Source organism: Oryzias latipes, chromosome 12 (genome assembly GCF_002234675.1).
Source record: "Oryzias latipes chromosome 12, ASM223467v1".
Lineage (NCBI taxonomy): Eukaryota > Metazoa > Chordata > Actinopteri > Beloniformes > Adrianichthyidae > Oryzias > Oryzias latipes.
Genome location: NC_019870.2, coordinates 29160978 through 29180379, shown reverse-complemented (window position 1 = coordinate 29180379; position 19402 = coordinate 29160978). Strand labels below are relative to the sequence as shown.

Sequence of the window (19402 nt, the reverse complement as noted above, 5' to 3'; positions counted from 1 at the left end):
TTGTGTACTTTGCCCACAGCCTCTTTTAACGGCCGATTTCAGACCAAATTTTGACGTTTTGAATACGTTTAACCGAGAATATTGCAACTAAAGTAAGAAATAATAGGAAAATTCAAACTCTGGGCTTATATGAGCTCAATTACACTCGAAAGGAGGCGATCGCTTGTGTCAGTTTCGAGCCTGGGATTGGTTGATGCACTGCGACGTCATCGTGTGGGCGTGAACCTTCGAACATCAACAAAAGAAGGAAAAAGAGGACAGAGAATGTCGAGAGCAGTCCAGACGAAATAAGCGATTAATCTGGGACCAGAGTCCGAATATGTGGATATAATTCTCACAAACAGGTACAGAAACCTTCACTTTATAGTCTTTACACAGATGGAACCAATTCCGAGTCATTTTATTGTTTTATTCAGTGTTTAAATCCATTACAGGTGGAGAGAAGACAAAAAATATATCACAGTTCTGTGGCTTTGGCTATTCAGTAAATAATCGATGGCTAAAAATATGGACTTTAAAAGTAATAAAAGTTATGTTTTAGCGGAAGGGCATAAACTGTTTAGAGGTTTTCAGTTTTAGTTTCTTGGCGACAAACAGAATAGCAGCCCTTCTGTCATGGCCGGAAACACAAATCTTTATTTATTCGTATTTTCTACTGTCAGGAATAAATACATGTAAAAATATCAAGTAGGTCGTGGATTCCATCCTAGATGATCTATTCCGTCGTGGATTCCTAGATGATCTATTTTCCCTTCGTTTGAGGAATCTTTACCTGATATAAACGTTACGACGATCCAGAACTAATGTAAATATACGAAATAAAGGCAGAGCTAAAGGAAATCTGACGTTTTATGATGGGGAACCGTGTTTTTGTCTGCTTTTCATCTTCGAGGACCGACTGTCGAAACGCCCATCCCCCACCCGGGCGAGGATTTAAACGTCCGTTAGCCGCGAGCCGCGCTAGCTTCTCCGGCTACGATCGATCTGCGCAGCCGCGTGGCTCCGTGTATGGGTCTCGGGTCGTTGATTGACAGACTAAATCTTTGGGGGTAAAAAGGTTGTTTTTCGGTTAGAGGACAGAAAAGGCGTTTCCCGGTGGAAACCTGACACCGGAGCCCAGCTGAGAGAAGTGGGCGGGGCTCCGGAGGCATATCCGGCGGACAGCTGTTCCAGTAAACAAATAGACAACTGTCCCCACACTCCAGAGGGTTTGCAGATCCACACATTGGTTGGTGTAACAGTGTAGTTTCTGTCCCTGGTGAGCAAACCCAAGACAGGAGGAGCGTCCGGCCCTTCAGGGGTTTCCATCACCGTCTTGACTTTGAGTCATAGCAATTGGATAAACAAGACAACAGACTGTCAAAACTGTTTTGCAAACTGCACAAAAAGGAAGTACTCACACTAAATAGTTTATTTAGCAATACCTGACAGGAATGCACATCATTAGGAGAAGCTGAAGCAACCATGGGCTTTCTGTTTAGCTTCACTGAGGGGAAAACCCGAATCTTCAAGTTCCAGCAGAGAGATGGACGCCGTCAAGCTGATGAAAGAGCTGAGGGTGAACTATGAGCAGGAGGCTTCCTATCTTCCAAAAGAGACCGGACTGAGTCTCATCGAATCCACGGTGCAGGTGAGACCCGCCAACTCATCGCCACACCTCATTTCCTAGGAAATCCTGAATTCCTCCTCGTTTCACTGCCCAGGGGGACAGCAGGATCTCCGCCAAGTGTAGAGACGCCAAAGTGGAGGATCTCTGGAGTCTGACGAGCTTCTTTGACTACACCACACAGACCTTTGTTCTGGCTGTTAACCTGCTGGACAGATTCCTGGCTATGATGAGGGTACGACCCGCCAACACGAACACTTTGGCTGTAGTTAGAAAACCCGTCGCTCATGCGCCGCCGTCTCATGACAGATTCAGCCGAAGCACCTGTCCTGCATCAGCCTCAGCTGCCTTCACATGGCCGCCAAGGTGACGGAGGAAGAGTGCAACCTGACGCCCACCGACGAGCTCATCCGCATCGGCCAGTGCAGGTTCACAGTTTCCGACCTGTGCCGGATGGAGAAGATCGTGGCGGAGAAGCTCAACTTCAAGTCCAAAGCCGTCACCGCCTTAACTTTTCTGCACCTGTACCACCAGATCACAGCTTCCTACTGCACCGACAGGTGAGGCTGCACGAGACAGGATCTGCTGCTTCATCCTTAAACACGAAGAAGCAGAAGTTTGGCAGCCGACACCTGTAGGGCAGCGGCCACCGTCTGGCTAAAGTGCACTGATAAGATTATTTGTCTGCTGGAGCTGACACCATCCCTTACATAACGCTTTTTGCTGCTGCTTCAGAAATGCCAAACATACACTGCTAATGCAGGTTTGGACATAAAAGTGGTTTGGGATGAAATCAGGAGAAAATGCGGATGATCTCAGCATGCGTGTCTGACATGGTGTGACCCTTGGGTCTTCCATTTGGTCCCGAAGTAACGCGATGTGTTTGCGTGGACAGGAAGGAGACTCTGAGCCTGGACAAGCTGGAGGCTCAACTCAAAGCCTGTCTGTGCAGAATCTCCTTTTCCAAAGCAAAGGTGAGGCGTCTTAGAAGCTCAGCTCCCAGACAGCAGCTCATCAAACCAGCCAGAACAAGTCCGGCATTTTAAAAATGTCCCGTTGTCTGTCTGTCCGTCCAGCCGTCCGTCCTGGCCCTGTCCCTCCTGAAGCAGGAGGTGGAAGCCATCCAGTCAGAGGACATGCTGGAGATCACCCATCACATCCAGAGACACCTGAAGGTGAGTCACACCTTCAAACCTCACTGACACGCTGCCGTCTCTGCTTAGAGCTCAGTGCTGGTGGAGATGAAGTGAACTCAGAGAAAAACCAGTCTGTGCAGATCCTGCAGGCTCCCTGCCGTCACTCAGTTATCAGACGGTTCCCATTTAAACTGGAACACAAAGCAGAGTTCAGTTCACAGGAGTCGGGTTACCCGGCCCCCGTTGAGTAACCGGGCTGGGGGGCCAAACGCCTTTAGTGACCTCGTCTTCTCGCTGCGATCAGATTGCAGACAGCGAGCTGCTGCTGTGGGGCGAGCGGGTGGCCCGCTGCCTGTCGGAGTACGCCTCCCCCGAGTGCAGCAAACCCAACCACAGGAAGCTGCAGTGGATCGTGTCGCGGCGGACCGCCCAGAACCTGCACAGCCACCGCACCGCACCGGAGCTGCCCACCATTCCAGAGGGCTGCTGGGACGAGAGCGAGAGGTGAGACGGCGCAGACATTCTGGGGCGTGTCAGCTGCACGCCGTGGCGTCACCAATTCAGTTCAGCTGATAAACAACACACACCTGGAAAGGCAGACGCACACACCCAGTGTGTCATCGCTGGGCAACACAAACACGCAACAAACTGTCTGCTGTGCTGCAACGCCTCTGAGGCCCCTCCCACCTCCTGTCATGCGATACCAGCAAGTCACTGATCAACCCCCCCGCCCCCTTGACACACTTTTCCATTCCATCACATGACGCCGTGCTGTTATGCAACACGCCGGCCTCAGCCAAAGCCGCACACACGTACACAAAGGGGAAATAAGCGGCTGTGATCCTGCTGACGGCACCCGACCCGTCACGGGTTCTGCTGAGCGCCTCTGAACCCGGATCCGCTGCTCGTGCACAAACTGCCTCAAATGTGTTTTCCTCCTCATTTCACCGTTTGACCCCCTCCCTCTGTGTCCTGCAGCGACGACTCCTGTGAGGACACCATGAGCTCAGGGGAGGAGTCTCTCAGCAGCTCTCTGGGCAGCGACGCCGAGGGCCCCTACTTCCCGCTTCGCCTCCGGCGCCAAAAGCCCCAGCAGTACCTCCACGCCTGAGGCTTCTGTTGCCCCGTGCCGACCCCCGCCAGCCTCTCACCCCGCCGTCTTTTAGTGTCGTCTTCTATTGAGCACGCAGCGTGTGGCCGCTGAGCAGTCCTCCCGGTGGACCCACAGGTTCTGGTCCGGCTCGGTCGAGGCGTCACATTCCAGGAAACGCCTTCAGGCACAAGAGAAGAACAGCCGTTCCGGTCTCCAGGTTCTGATCCAGCCCGGTTCTTCTACATTAGACCCTTGGGTCCAATCGGATGTTTCTTTGGGACCGTCGTAGAGGGCGGCTCGTGCTCTACTGCTGTACAGAGGCCAAGAGCAGCGGCGGCCGTCGGTGTGAACGCCGTGCTGGTTAGCCTGCAGGCGACGGCGCCGCTGCTCTGACGCCGCTCTCACGGTTTGATTTGCACATTTCTCCTGAGAGAAGCGGTGGTGCTGTGGGCCACGCTGCATGACAGCAGCCCGTTTGTGTGGATGTGTGTTTGTACGGACGTGCTTTAGTCTCAAGATACCAACGTCACCATCTCTGAAACTGGAAAAAGTTTAAAAAAAGTTTAAAAATGTTTAAAATGTTCATAGAAAAATGTGTAAAACTGTAAATAATGTACAAAAAAAACGGTTTATAGATAGCTGTAGATATTAAGTTATTTATTCCCCTTTGTCACCAAAAACAGAAATATAAAAAAACTATTTTCAATCCACCGTCTACTCTGACCTTATTTACACTAATGGAAGTAAAACTGAAACATCAGGAGTTTATGGAACAAACGTCAGTTTCCAAGACGCACACACACACACACACACAGAGTCAACACAACTGTGACACAGGTAAACATATGCTGACACAGGAGGTGAAGGACACTGACCCACAGTCCGTATCAGCAAAGTCCACATGAAGGTTTCCAACATCTTTCTCCTGATCCGCTCACATGTCCTTCCTGACAGCCGGGCTGGGGACCGGCACAGGGAGACCCAGACCCGGGGCCCCCTGTGGCCACATGGTTAGGCAGTAGCGTGAAGGATCTCTACACTGGAGGAAGCTCATCGCCCCCCAGGAACAAAGCCTGTTTTCCTGAGCTAGTCCTACACACGGCCAGATGACAGACTTTCCCATCACCCATCTGTGTGGTGTCTCTGCTGAATCCCTTTAGGAGTCATGGTGAGGGTGGGGTACACCCTGAACAGGTTACCCCCCAGGTGCAATTCAGAGACACCAATGAACAGACGCAGCCTGTTTTTGGACTGTGGGGGGAAGCAGGTGAAAAGAAAGACCAAGCATGTCACTTTGAACGCCATCAAGCGCATGTTCAAAATGACTGATCGTCCTCCCCCTACTGAGAAAAACCACGGCTCAGCTGACATGTGGGCGGGACTAACCACAGCCCCTCCCCCCAAACATTCAAGAAGGTCTCTTTGGTTGGAGAACACACAGATCAACCGCAGCCTGCATGCTCAACCTAACAGGAGAGCAGATTTAGAAACTTTACTTCAAACAACCTGTTTTACTCCTCTAGGCCATAAGCAGCAGGAACAAAATGGTTTTTGCTTTTGTTTTGGTAGGTCAAAGGTTAACTTGGACGACTGATGGCTAAACAGTCACATTTTTCTCAAATTGTTTTTATTTATTTACGTGATAAAACGTCATGGAGTTATTTCTTTTTTGATTTGACCTTAAAAGACATTCTTCCGTCCCGAGGAACTGCCTGCACTTTTTGCTTTTGTTTCACCTTTAACACAGAGAAATCTTCTAATTTATGTTGAAGTTACTTTATTTACTATGAAAACTTGCAGGAAAGGGTTTAACATTAAAAAAACAAACATAAAGCTGCTGCTGAACCTGTTACTCCCTGCACTTCCATGAGATATTCATAAGTTGGTGTTTGTATTATTCTAAAGTGTGTTCACTCTTACTCCAAATGAGTATCGGCTAAAGCCTTCTTGACTACTAGTAACTGGTGTTATGCACGCAGACACACACATACACACACACATCCACACACACGCACGCACAAAAACAAGCAGAACCTTTTCTGAGCAGTGAGAGCAAACTGAAACCAACAGGTAGACTCTCCCTGAGGAAGAGGTTGAATCAGAAAGTCTGTTTGTTTGATGACATCATAGAAACCCACTGAAGCACCTCAATCAGTTTGTCAGTCCTACCACGGTCTGCAGAGCGTCTTCCTCCTCATCCTCGGCTGCCCTCTTCACGGTAATCCACAGAGTCTCGTTGTGCTCCTTGATCCCATCCAGCCTTCAGAATAACACTGGAAACCCACACAGAAGTCCTCCAGAGGGTCCGCTCTGAGCTGGGAGGACGATCAAAATCCCATCTGGGGCCTTTTCTTCTTGGGTTGGGACGCCTGTGACGGCCTCAGCCCCCTCTGTGAACCCGAGAAGAGCTGGGAGGGGGTCACGGAGGAGAAGGGACTTGTGGACGGAGCCGGCCTGACGCTTCTCAGAGGGACTGACCGAGAGCCGCGAAGCTGAGATGAAGAGGGGGTGTCGAGTCCGGGGGGCGTGTCAGCCTCGTCATTGTGAAATGAGTGATCCTACAAATGTCATCAAGAACCAGTGTGAGTACAAACACAACACTATGAACATTTACACCACAAACTCTTCCCTGAACCAGTGATGATGATGATGATGATGAACACTCTGACGCTACGCTCACAGCGGCCTCCAAAACGCGCGTTCAAGCTACGCCTTCCAATGAACACATGTACACGCGTGTACGTGTGTGTTTTGGGCTTCCGTGTTCAGAACTCTTGCGTTAAGGCGTCGCTATGCAAGTTCTTAAGTCCAGGCCAGTTTAAGTCCAGTTTAACCAGTTGAACTTCGACCAATCAGGGACTCTGATGTGGTAGCCATGACTTTTTGATCAAAAAGGAGACATTAGTAATTGCGGTTTGTGTCGGTCAGATTTCTATTTCCTTTATCAGAATAGAGCACGATTCCCGTTCAAGAACCCGTGTTCAGCACGTTGTATATGTGTAGCATCACATGTCCACAACAGCAGCTCCGGTTTCTCTTCGCGGTCCTCGTCTTGAACAAGAACACGTCTGACATCCACACCGGGACTCAGGAGAGGAAACGTCTAAAAATATATATTTGTTTGAACCCCAGACCCATTTTCCTAAAATAGAAAGTGATGTGGGACCCCACAGACCTAATGGACGACATTTCTGTTGTTTTAGGGGGGTTAGAATGACTCAATCCGACTGGATCTGATCCTCTGTCCTAAAGTGGATCCAGATCATCCTCATCCAAACTTCCAGCAGTCAGACTCAGACAGAAATTCCTGCTACTGAACAGTTTTCCAGATTCTTGGATTTCTTCCAGATCATCAAGTTAATGAAATCTGTGTCCAAACCAACAAGTAAACTAGAATGAATGTCAAATCCATTCACATGTTAGTTTCCTAAAGTTCACCACTGTTGTTTTTCCACATCCAGAGAATCCAAAGGGAACATTCTTAGAACATTCTAGACTCTGGATGGTCACATGACTTTATTCAAAGTCTGTCCACACATTGGACTGGAATGATGGACATTGATGACATCACATGTGTGTTGTTGCTGTGATTGGTTGGTTTGACCTTATAGTCACATAAACCTGCTGTATCTCAATCCAGATGGAATGTTCCAAGACCGATCAATTAATTAATTTAATTTTGAACCTTTTTTTTTATGGTTTAGTTTGATTCGATTAGCAAATTGCCTCAGACAGATGGATCTGGTTGGATGGTAGGAACTGAAGTTGAGCAATTAAGTTGATTAATTGTTACCACCTTAGTTCTTATAGTTTAAGACGGGAGAAGATTTTCTACAGAAGGAGAATGTTTGCTCATTTACTGCTGTGAAAAGATCAACTTTAACTGAGATCAAACTGACGTGACAGGACAGTCAGATAGAAACAACAAGAATGTCCTGTAGGAACCGTTTATGGTTTTTAGCTATCAGCTGCTCCCTATCAAGGTTATAATAGTTTCAGATTTTTTATTAGTTTTAGTTTTTATTTCGTTTTGAATTTTTCTTTTTAAATTTATTTAGTTTTAATCAGTTTTTAGAGGCAGCTTTACTAGTTTTTATTTTTTGAAATTGCTTCGTTTTATTTTAGTTTTTATTAGTTTTAGTTTTTTCCTTTTTTTTTTTGTAAATTAGGATATTTGTCAGGTGCATGATTCAAAATCACCAGAATAAGTATTGTATAATAAAAACTCAATCAAAGATACATTTTGAAACACTTATTATTCAGAGGACACAAGGACAACCATCCTTAAATTAAAATACTACAGCCGATAACAGCATTACGTTCCCTGCTCTCGCTTCTTTTTCGGGGGAGGGCGGGCGACAGGCTAGCTTGTCTAGGTACTGTTGATTTGCTTGTTGTGTGCGCTTTTTAAATGTACTTTTAGATTCGTAGGGTTTTTCCCTTTGAGGAGCGTTCCACAAATTTTGTCTCCTGCTTCTACTACAAGGGACTTGCTTTTGTTTTCGACGCCGTTTTATCCAAAAAAGTCCCAAATAGGACTCTCCCGCTTTCTCCCAACTTTTAATGCAGCCATCACGCTCATGTAAATGTCTATGACCACGCTAGCCGGCAGTGTCTGACAGACATCATGTGACGTCACAGACTACGTGATGCCGTAGGGGTCAAATACACAGTAAAACTAGCAGCGTGAAGTAAATAGATTTTATTTCAACCCAAAAGACTTATGTATTAACAAAGACGAAAACTAAGTATTTTTTGGGGTTAATATAATTTAGTTTCAGTTTGTTTTATTCACACAACAAACAGTTTTATTTAGTTTTCGTTTTTTTAAAAACTCTCGTTTTTATTTTTATTTCAGTTAACGAAAATGTTTTTACAGTTCTAGTTTTAGTTTTTTCGTTCGTTTTCGTTAACTATAATAACCTTGATCCCTATGGGGGGCACCAAAGTGAATCTTCTGCTGCCATCAAACTTCTTCCTCTGTATCCTCCTCACTCAAACCAACCATCCTCCTCCTCTACATCCATGGACCTCCTCTTTGATCTTCCTCTAGACCTCTTTCCTGGTAGCTCTGACCTCAGCATCCTTTCACCATCATCATCACTGTTCTTCCTCTCAAACATCTCCATCTGCTTCCCTGCATGGATCTCCAGAGCATCTACCATCGTCTGTTCCTCTGATGGATCCATCCTGGTCCCATAGAGAACCTCAGCATCTTCATCTCTGCTGCCTCCAGCTCTGCATCAGTCTCTAAACCAATCACATGGCTGCTCCAACCACAGTCTGCTGCACCTTTTCTTGCATTCTTGACGATACTCTGTGTTTTGGTCACACATCAGACCTGAAACCTTCCTCCACCCGTTCCAACCTGCTCTTCGCCTCACTCTGTTGTTCTGGACTGTTGACCTTGAGAATGTAAAGTCCTCCACCGTCTCCACCTCTGCTTCCTGTATCCTCGCCGTTCCTCTTCAATTCCTCTCATTCACACACAGATCCTCTGTTCTGCTGCAGCTGACCTTCATTCCTCTTCCTTCCAGAGCAAACCTCCACCTCTCCAGATGTTACCCCATCTGCTCTCACAACAGATCACAGTGTCATCTGCAAACATCCTGATCTACAGAGGTTCCCGTCTATCCTCATCTGTCACTTTGTCCATCACCATGGAAACAGGAAGGATGTCAAATCTGATGCTTGGTGCAGTCATACGTATCACACCCGTGGTTCTTTCTGTGCATGAATAAATGCTATTGTCCACAAATGTTGACGTTGGGAGTTGGGTCATCTAGACCAGTGTTTTTCAACCAGTGTGCCGCGGCACACTAGTGTGCCGTGGGAGATGGTCAAGTGTGCCGTGGGAAATTACCCTCATTAATCATTCACTGATCTAAAAACATTTTCCATCTCCAGGAAATGAGCTCTTTGTTCATCCAAACAGGCCCTGATAAAACACTGAGTAGTGAGGAATATAAAAGATCTTAAAATTACTTTTTCTTTGTGTTTATTTGATTCTATTAAAGACATTTTGATAAGAATGACGGTATTTACCTGCAGCTATAGTGGTTTGCGGAAAAGTCCCGCCCCTTTACCTGTCTCCGCCAATCATTGTTGAAGGCTTAATCACATGTCAGCAGTCTGACCAATCAGAAGTGGTTAAAGTCCTCACTTCCTTGTTCTTAATTCTGCTCATAAATTCTCTCAGTTCCAACAAAAATACCAGCTAAAGCTCGTCTTTAGCGGTGTGGCTTTCCACAGAGTCCGGTGTCAGACCGTGTCAGACCGTGAACAAAACAATGAAGCTCACAGACGCGAGTCTTTCTGCCCTTTTTCGGCAGTTTTCACACTAGATCTCCCATGATGCGTTGGCTTAAAGGGCCAGTGTCCGAGCGCACAATGAGTGCGCGTGAAATGTCTAGAAACCTCAACGGACAAACAAACAGTTTTTTCTAATTTTCTAATTTAACTTTTATTTCATCTCTTAGAAAAAACAGCCGCAACGTCCTGCTTTTTTGGCCACAATTATCACAAAATGCACGTGAGATTGCGGGGGGGCGGGGCTGTCGATCAATAGAGACCATGAATTTCTGCTTATTTTTTTTTTTTTTTGGATGCTGGTGTGCCGCGGGATTTTTGTCAAGGTTAAAGTGTGCCGTGGCTCAAAAAAGGTTGAAAAACACTGATCTAGACCCACTAAACAGTGCTCTGAACCTTTTTTCTTCAATGATTTGTGATCTTCACTGGTGTCCATGGATTACATGAAATCTTTCCACCTTTATCCACCTTTGTCATGGTAGGGAGAACACCTCAATGGAAGGGGGGGGGGGTCATTGGATAGAACAAGGGTTAAACAGTCTGGCGAGAAACTCTACAACCACCACTCCTCAACTCCTCCAGACCTCCACAGGTATGTTGTCAGGAGGACCTTTTCACTCTTCATCCTCCCATCATCCTTACTGATCTTGGATTCTTCCTGCTCCATAACCCAAATCTCAATCACTAATGCTAAAAGTAAACTGTCTTTTAATTTCGTGGTAAACTTCATAGAAATGTCGCAGGTTGTGTGGTGAAGGCGTCTACGACACCGTCCTGTGCCGTGGCGGGTGAAAACCCTCACCTGTGTTGGAAACAGAGCGCTCAGGTAGTCCTCCGTGGGTCGCCTGGTCCTCCTCTGATTGGCTGGTGTGACCTCAGAGCCTTTCATCTGGGACAGGGAGGGGGTTTGGGACGGGTCGGGGATCTGCGCACCGCTTTGTGCATCTTTGGGTCTCTGAGGTGTGGTGGCGGGGGCGGGAACTGGAGCGTCAGCGTCACAGAGGGAGGGGCTTGAACCTCCTTGGTTCTCATGCTGGATCCGTTTAGCCAGCTGGGACGGAACCCCAGGACCTTCGGTGTCAGACCACTGCCTCTGACTCAATGTGGAAGAGCAGCCGGCGGAGTCTGACAAGTCCTCCAGCTGTGACTGACTGCTGCAGGAGGAGGTGAAGCTGTGGCTCAGCTCCCACTGATGCCCCGCCGCTCTCCTCGCTTCCTTCTGCCTTCTCCTCTTCCTCCTCAGACTCTGCATCTTGGCATCGCGGTTCAACCCCAGCTCTTCGTCCCACCACGCCTTCCATGCACTCTCGCCCTGCCAGGACAGGGTCAGTCGTTGGCTGAGCGGATCCGTCCAAACGTCCGTGTTCACCAGCTCTGGCACGGACGCCACCCTGAGGTCTTCGGCGACGGCGCTGTGAAGCAGCAGCGAGCGTCCGTGCATGCAGGCCTGCAGTTTCTGCTGCAGACACGCCACTTGCTCCTTCTCTGATGTTTCTCCAGAACCAGACCTTGGCAGGTGCAGAACTTTGGTTTTGGTTATTAAATGCTCTGGCCAGCGGGGGCGGGGCTTCTCTTCACAACTTCTTCGCATCAGTTTCTGGAGCCAGAGTTTCCATGTCATTAAAGTTCTGCTGCTGAGTTTTGGTGAGGTCTGCTGCTGAGTGCAGCTGCTGGTCTGATCGCAGTCTTCATCGCAGTGTTCTTCATCACCTTCAGCTCCGCCTGCTGCTCTCTCTTCAGTCGTTTCTGGCTCGTCATTCATGAAAACCTCCAGCTGCATCCGCCTCAGCTTTCTCCTCCTGCTCTCGTACTCCGAGCCCTCAGAGGAGGAATCAGACGACTGTTTCCTTGAGCCTCGTTTTCCTTCTGGAGTTTCTGGGACGGCGGAGGGCGTGGCCTGAGTTGGCCCGATTGCATCCCCATGGCTCCACGAGTCTGAGTCGAGCGGCGTTGCTGGTTGCCGAGCTGCCGTCCGTGTCCTCGGTGGCGAGCTCTCTGCTGCCGCAGCTCCTGACGGGCTGCAGTCCAGGAGCTCCAGCGTCTGACAGAAAACGTCTCCGGCTTCTGTCAGCTGCAGGACACACATGTGCTCCTCACGTCCTCCTCCTCCTGCTCTGTGGAGGATGCATGTCAGTCCTGGACAAAGACAAGGAGCAGGTTAAGTCATGTTATGTCATAAAAGCAGGTCTGCAATGCCAACAGTGATCCAGGACTGCAGACCTGAATCCTGAGGGTCAACAGACCATCAATGTTCATCAAAAAATAAATAAATCAAAAGACAAAGAAAAGCAATTTCCTTTAAATAACACAATTTAGAATCCAAAGGACAAAGGAATTATTCATTCACAAATGACAGATGTAGGGGGGGGACAGTACTCTACTAGCTTTATCACAGCATCCTCAGACCCGTCTACGCTATAAGCACAATGAAACCGTCAGGTCGGAAAAAGAAAACACCTGAGGCCACAGCGAGAACCCAAGAGGTGGACATCAGAAACCACAGACAAGACTGCACCGGTCCCACCACCACTAAGTGGCTCACAAAGATCCAAAATGAGCAACAACCCCCCCCCCCCCCCATCTTTCTTTGGTGACCAGTTTATGACATTTTTGGTGAGGAAATGCGAGTAAATAGTGTTTTTGGCCCAGATGCTTTGAGTTGGATAAATCAGCTCTTTGATGAATCGTTCCACTTCTTTTATTGTTGCTGATCTTGTTCAAGTCTGACGTTTGTTTTCGTGACCTTTGACCTGGAGAGTAACTACAGGGTTCGAGTTCGACGCCTCTGATCTGCATCAATGGACTAAAGGAACCCGTGACCAGGAAGTCCCACCCATCCACGGCTGCCACAGAACGATGAAGAAGAGTTCCCCCTCTGTACCTGCGGCAGGCGCAGACAGTCTGCCGGTTGCGGTTTGGAGCCGGTGAGGGATCTGGACCGGGAGGTGCTTCAGACTGTCTCTGGGTCTGAGGAGAGCCTGGGGGGGACCTCGGCTCACACTGGCCTGTGCTCGGCCTCCTGGACACAGAGACGCAGAGGAAGACCTGGACTAGCAGTTTGCTGCATCGGTTCATGAGATCCTCGGACCACTTTCCTTCATGACCAGGTCCTGGGAGAATTCTTTAGAGTAATCCAGAAAGATTTAATACAAACTCCGCCTTTTTCAGTTTCCATAACTGAACAAAACAGGTTTTGAAATGGAAACATGATTATAAACAGAACAGAATCCTGACTCCACTGAATGGACCCGCTCTTTGGTGCGCGGTCCTCTCCAGAGGTACTGACCCGAGTACTGAAGCAGAACCATCTCCTGGGAACTGTGGGAGCCCAGCAGGACTTTAGCAGTTCTGGCGGCGGCTCCTTGCGCGGAGTCGGAGCTGGCAGCGACGTGACAGAAGACGGGGGGAGACGCCATCATGTGATCCCACTTGAGCATGGGAACGCAGGGGAACCGCTCGTCCAGGATGTAGGCCGAGTACTGAAGGACACAGAAGAGGAGCTCAAGGCAAACCGGCCCAACGCTCCATGAAGAGCAGAGACCGGCACACAACAGAACCGTCTGACGGTTGGGTCTAGGGCCAGAGCCTGCTCATGACGCACATACATGAACACAGAGATCCTGCTGTTTGTGTCAAACATGAGAACTGGAGGAACCTGCGTGGTGACGAGGTGGTGGAACGGGTGACCGTCTCCCAGATATCTGGACAGGATGAGCCGCTCTCCTCTGCGGCACTCGGAGGTGCTGCTGATCCGGAACAGCGTGCTGCCCGAGGACGGCGTGACCTGCAGGGACCCGGGGGGGACGGCGTTTAGGAAAGAGAGGCGAAACCTCAGACCCCCATTTCTATTACGGGTCGGTCACAGGACCTGTGGCTTTGCGGCCATTTTGTGGCAAAGTGCAGATGTCAGAATTCCTTCCCTAACTCCTAAAACAGGGGTGTCCAACTCATTTTCACTGGGGGCCACATCAGCATAGTGGCTGTCCTCAAAGGGCCAGATGTAACTTATACATGTAACTAAATGTAATGAAAAATAAATGTAACTACACCTTAATGATAACTGATTATTTATTTATTCTAACTTTTTAAAGTGACAATTACAGTTGCATAGAAACATATGTTTGCTTGTTACTTTAGCATAAATCCTTTTACATTTAATTCTGTCAGGTTAGGTTATATGGACAGTGTTTAAGTCCTAAAGTATAAGTTGACCAATCTGAGGTTTCAAGTCCAAATTGGTGTGTATGAATAAATACACACCAATTTTATTTTTTATTTTAAGAAATTAAAAACTTTGATGCTCTCGCAGGCCACAGAAAATGTCATGGGGGGCCACATTTGGCCCCCGGGCCTTGAGTTTGACACATGTGCCCTATATAGTGCACTATGTAGAGGTTAAGGTGGGAATTTGGGACATAGCCAACGGCATATGTCGGCAGATACTATATAGAGTTTTCACCATTTTCTAGTTCTGTCTGAATCTACAATTCCAAAATCCAGACAACCTAGAAATTTCCCAGAAGTCTCTGCGAAAAACCAGCGTGCATCGATGCTCACTAGATTGGTGAATATAGACCACAATGCATTGCGCGGAACAATTTTCCATAAGAAAAAATGTATTTTGTTAATAAACCATCAACGTGTTTATCTTCAGAAGACAGTGGACTCATAAATAATAGTCACAAAACGCTCATATTAATTAGATTTTAACTTTGTGAAATCAATGACATCATATCCGCTGTTTAAAAAAAAAAAAAAAAGTAGTGTTCATGGCGTCCGAATTGCTTTTAAAATCCACGGCACTACATAATGCCACGCTGTATAGTATTTTAGTAGATAGGGCGGGAATCCGGACACAGCAGCAGACTCACCCTCATATCCGTGAGCTCCGCCCCCGTCCTGTCGGCGTACAGCATCACTCTTGGGTGAGCCGAGAACTCGCACCATCTCCATGGCGACTTGGCATTGAAGTACAAGTTGCTGTCCTCCACTCGGACCTTCTGGAAGCTGGAGAACAGGCTTCAGCTTCTCCTGTGTGCCCCCCCCGATTGCTCAGCAGAACTTACCCTTTGCCGACAGTCCACAGCTCAGCAGCTCCACTCTCACCTGCGACCAGAACTTCACCTAAAACATGGGGGCTGAAGACACAGACAGAGTGGAACCTGGACTCGTGTTTGGTTCTTCTGCGTCCCCTGAGGCCAATCCGACCACTGACCTGACATTAACGCAGGTGGAGACCTCGCGGGTGTTGATCACCTGCAGCAACCGTGGCTCGCTCCATTCGCTGAACCTCCAGACTCCACAGAGGTGATCCGAGCGCACGCCCACGCAACCTGCAGACAGCAGACACGCCCAGGTGAGCGGCGTGCTGGCGGGCCCCAGAAGGCGATGCTCTCCGTGCTCTCACAGTCGCTGAAGAGGGACGTGCAGCTGATCTGTCTGATGGGGGCTTTGAGCTGGAAGCTCAGGGGCTTCCTGCTGCCGGCGTCCACACAGACTGAGCTCCCAGGCTGGAACTGCAGCGCCACTCCGTGGAAGTCTGAGGTACTGCGTTAAGAGGCAGCATGAGATGGAAAAGTCCTAGAAGCGCTAATCATGCATCATGTTTGAGGGATACTGAGGCGGTCCAGTCCACGGCCTCCGGGGTACAGCAGGCAGCCGTGGCTCTGGGAGAATGGGACGAAGGCCAGAGCGCCGCCGATGGCTGCCTCAGAGAACAGCACGCCGTCCCTCTGGCCCGCCAGCTCCTCGTGCAGCAGGGAGCCCAGCAGCTGTGGAGGGATGTCGTGCACGACGTCCGACAGCAGGCTGCAGTACCGAGTGACCGTCCGGTTCTGATACGACCGCTGACATCTGAGGCCCGACGGTGGAAGCAAAAGCATCAGACCGCGGGTCGAGACGTCATAGCTCAGATGAAAGGTCCACTTACACGCCGGACTTCAGCAGGTCCAGGAAGTGCTTCGTCTTTGACATGTCGGCCGATTCCCACGGTTGTCTCTGCTCATCACACAAAAACCACCGTCACCACAGGGGTCACCACAGGGGTCACTGACAGGGACGCAAAGCGCACACTCACCCTTTTCCTCTTCGTCTCTGCAAAGTCGAAGCTTTCTCCCAGAAGGTTGCTCATGCAGCCAAAGGCATCATGGGAGTGATCAGTGAAGAAGTTCTGCATCTACACGCAAAGAGAGATCTGCTGAATCTGACGGGACTTTAGGAACAGAACACTGGAAGTGTAGCCTCCGGCTTTGGTTTCCCTCAGAGCAGAGAGAGGACCTGCTGAGTAACGCAGCAGAGCCAGCCTCACTTTGATCATAACCCTGCTTGGCTGATGCTCTGCCATCAAAGGGAACCATATGAGGCTGTCAGTGCATGAACTGCTGCTTCCTTACGTGTTCAGTGAAGTCTGCCGGCTCTGGAGGCGTCACAGATGGGAGAAAAGCTGGAACAGAGGACATTCACAGATAACACCACTGTATTCAATAAAACAGCCTCAAACATTTCACTTCCCTGTTTGAAAACGTGAAGGTTCTCCAGCCCCCTGATGATCAGCTGACTGCTCCAGTGATCCAGTGGATCAACTTCAGTAAACTTCTCATCCTAAGTTGTTATTTCAGTCCGTTTCTCCTGAGGTGAAACGTTCTAAAGGGTCTTTATCATGCAGAATCAACTTGTGGAGCTTTTCAGTGTTTTATAATCTTCATTCTTCACTATAAACAACCCAAAGTAGTATTTGGATCCATTCATGAATGTCTGAGTGTTCCTCTAAAAACCTGCTCTCTGAGCACCAGCCCCTCCCAAAACCAGTGCGTTCTCACACTGTGACATCACAAAGTGAGGAACCGCCCCTTTCAGGAAGAGTCTGCCCTGCCAGCCCCGCCTCCAGGCTAATAGACACGCCCACTCTCTCAGTGAAGCTAGCGGTGATCGGGTAGACGCTTTCCTTTCAATACACAATATGCACATCCATCTTTGGAAAAGTTTGAATGTTTTCGTAGGAGAAACGTAGACACTAGGATGATGTCATGAAATGGGCGGAGCCCACAAGGAGAGAAAGGCGGAGCCTCGGAGATCGAGTCATCTTACTTCCAGGTTGGAAAATGAGCTGAAAGTAACTTATATTTCATAAGAACTGTGTCAAAGGTAACAGATAGTCCTATGTGGACATTGTTGACTCTGAAAGGTTCTCAGGGAAAGGTAAAGGCTCTTTAAGCTGCTCTACAAGCTTAAAGCTTCTCTGTGTTTAACGTGTTCTTCCGACATTTTTTCATGATTGAGGACAAAATTAGTATTTCTTTATTTAAATTGTTGTAAATCAGGATAAATTCCATTTGATACAGAGCTTATTTGTTGAGCAACAAATGTGCTGGGCGTGGCCAAAGTCTCCATGCTCCGCCCCTTTCTGATCATCCACCTGCAGACCAACAGACCCATGAACGTCTTTGTTTTCCTGCTCTGAGCTGGAATCTGGATCAGAAATGGACTTCTGTGTAGCTACAGTACAGTTTTTTTTAACGGTAACGTTAGCTTGGATTCGTGAGGGGCTGTACGCCAGGGAAACGACAGCGTGCTTACTCTGCGCCAACAGTCCCGCCCACAACGCAGAGGTGAATTTCTAATGAACTCCTGCTGCTCTGAAGATTCAATGTCCTAGAAAACGACACAGGATTTTGGCTAAAAACAAAATCACCATTATCCAAAGACCAATGGGACTTGGAACGCCTTGATTTGTAGGATTCTCCAAAACTCCCCAGACGATTGTGAGATCAACCTGCTGTGCAACAGAGAGTTTTCTACAATCAGTGTCTCCTTATGCATGAATCTATGCCGCCGTACTCTTCCAGCGGAGAAGACAAACGGGTTTCAGTGGATAGAATCACATCAAATGCCTCGTCTCGTAGCAGAGGCTCAATCTCCTGCAGGAGAAAGCAGCTCACCGCTTCTGGGAGACAGGAGCGGGACGGGCACAGGCTCGGCGTGGAGCCACGTCTCCCCGCTGACCTGGTGTCTGGAGGTAAAGGACCAGCTGGAGCCAGGACCCGCCCCTTCCTGTAAACACACAGAAACAGCGAAGCTCAGGCGGTTTCTGCAAACCAGATATTTTTCTGCCAATCTGCAAAAAAGGTGTGATGGGCATCAAACGCTAGAGAGACGCTCACTCCACCACTGCGCTGATCAGACCTGCCTTACACCAGGATTCCAATTATTACCCTTTAGTTTCATTTACATTCATCAACATAAACATTCAGCCTGGATTTGCTGGACATGCAGCTCCTTCTAGTGTTTTGGTCGTTGAGGTAATTTTGCTGCAGATGGATCGTGATGATTCTTTGTTGCACATGATCCTGTCTCATTTTAAAAAGAGTCCCTGACCTTTTGTAGACCGTAAAAAAACAAAAACACATCTTTATATTTCAGTCTTTATCATGACAAAGAACCAATTATTTTCTATGTCGCATAATAACTAAGCGACATACACTAAGGTGCATTTATTGTGGAGTCCCGGAATCGAAGCCCCGTGTTTCGGGAATATGGATGATGATTGAGATGACACACCATGAGGCAGGCCGTTGCACCAAATGACCCACCTGAGGAATGACGCGCTCGTAACTGCCCCATCCGCCCGCGCAGGGCTTCTGCCTCGAATTCGGGGGTCCGTGGTTGTAAAACGAAGGGAAAAGTTTCAGAGGGAACCGATGATCCATTCGATCCCTTTTGATCTGCTGAAGTAACTTCCAGGCGTCCGGATTTGTGTCACGGCGGGTGATTCCCGGGAACACGTCCGCACATGTCTAACGGCTCGGCTACGCTGTTAGCTCCGCGGCGCGCGCCTGTTAGTCGGACAAAAGGAAAGCTGCGTCGGCGCGACCGCCGCGTGACAGGAATCCACTCGATCCCACGAACGCACGTCCAGACCGAGGTGAAAACACGGCGGCGTCCAAAGACACCACGGACAAACGCAGCTCTTCAAGAACCTCGATCAACACGTGTTCAAGCTCCGACTGTAACCGGAAGTCCAACTCAATAACAAAACAAGAACTTCCGCTACATTTGAAAAAAAAAAGTTTTTAATAATAGAAATAGACCTAGAATAAAGTTGGATGACCCCCTCCAAACAAATGACATTAATAGGTGTGAAAACGTTTTACAATAAAATATCACAACAAAGTTAATACAGAAACGTTCGACATAAATAACAACAACAATGGTCAAACATTATTTATTTATATATTATTATTATTATTATTATTATTATTA

General features: G+C 48.3%; 2 protein-coding genes across 2 annotated transcripts; one reads left to right on the top strand and one right to left on the bottom strand.

Moving 5' to 3' along the window:
• Window positions 1-152: 152 nt before the first annotated feature.
• ccng2 (cyclin G2) lies at window positions 153-4543 on the top strand. The gene is made up of 8 exons (XM_004075148.4): window positions 153-344; window positions 1482-1630; window positions 1704-1841; window positions 1916-2166; window positions 2502-2580; window positions 2683-2781; window positions 3047-3246; window positions 3721-4543. Exons 2-8 carry the CDS (start codon window positions 1526-1528, stop codon window positions 3851-3853), a joined length of 1005 nt encoding a protein of 334 aa, XP_004075196.1. The 5' UTR covers window positions 153-344; window positions 1482-1525; the 3' UTR covers window positions 3854-4543.
• Window positions 4544-5508: 965 nt separating this feature from the next.
• taf1c (TATA-box binding protein associated factor, RNA polymerase I subunit C) lies at window positions 5509-19180 on the bottom strand. Its single transcript, XM_023960920.1, has 15 exons — window positions 18733-19180; window positions 18082-18193; window positions 16537-16586; window positions 16221-16319; window positions 16074-16141; window positions 15762-15997; window positions 15552-15683; window positions 15360-15477; window positions 15211-15282; window positions 15016-15151; window positions 13800-13928; window positions 13431-13623; window positions 13026-13163; window positions 10947-12280; window positions 5509-6393 (listed from the first exon to the last, which is right to left on the bottom strand). The coding sequence occupies exons 1-15, from the start codon at window positions 18847-18849 to the stop codon at window positions 6163-6165; spliced, it is 3165 nt and encodes a 1054-aa protein (XP_023816688.1). The 5' UTR covers window positions 18850-19180; the 3' UTR covers window positions 5509-6162.
• Window positions 19181-19402: the final 222 nt, after the last annotated feature.

Bases quoted from the DNA above. Each gene is read 5' to 3' on its own strand.
- taf1c (XM_023960920.1), bottom strand. From the start codon at position 18,849: ATGGATCATCGGTTCCCTCTGAAACTTTTCCCTTCGTTTTACAACCAC. The intron at 16,142-16,220 runs GTGAGTGTGCGC...TGTGATGAGCAG, and splicing joins CAGAGACGAAGAGGAAAAGG to AGACAACCGTGGGAATCGGC. The intron at 15,998-16,073 runs GTAAGTGGACCT...GTCGGGCCTCAG, and splicing joins GACCTGCTGAAGTCCGGCGT to ATGTCAGCGGTCGTATCAGA.
- ccng2 (XM_004075148.4), top strand. From the start codon at position 1,526: ATGGACGCCGTCAAGCTGATGAAAGAGCTGAGGGTGAACTATGAGCAG. The intron at 1,842-1,915 runs GTACGACCCGCC...GTCTCATGACAG, and splicing joins GATTCCTGGCTATGATGAGG to ATTCAGCCGAAGCACCTGTC. The intron at 2,782-3,046 runs GTGAGTCACACC...CGCTGCGATCAG, and splicing joins ACATCCAGAGACACCTGAAG to ATTGCAGACAGCGAGCTGCT.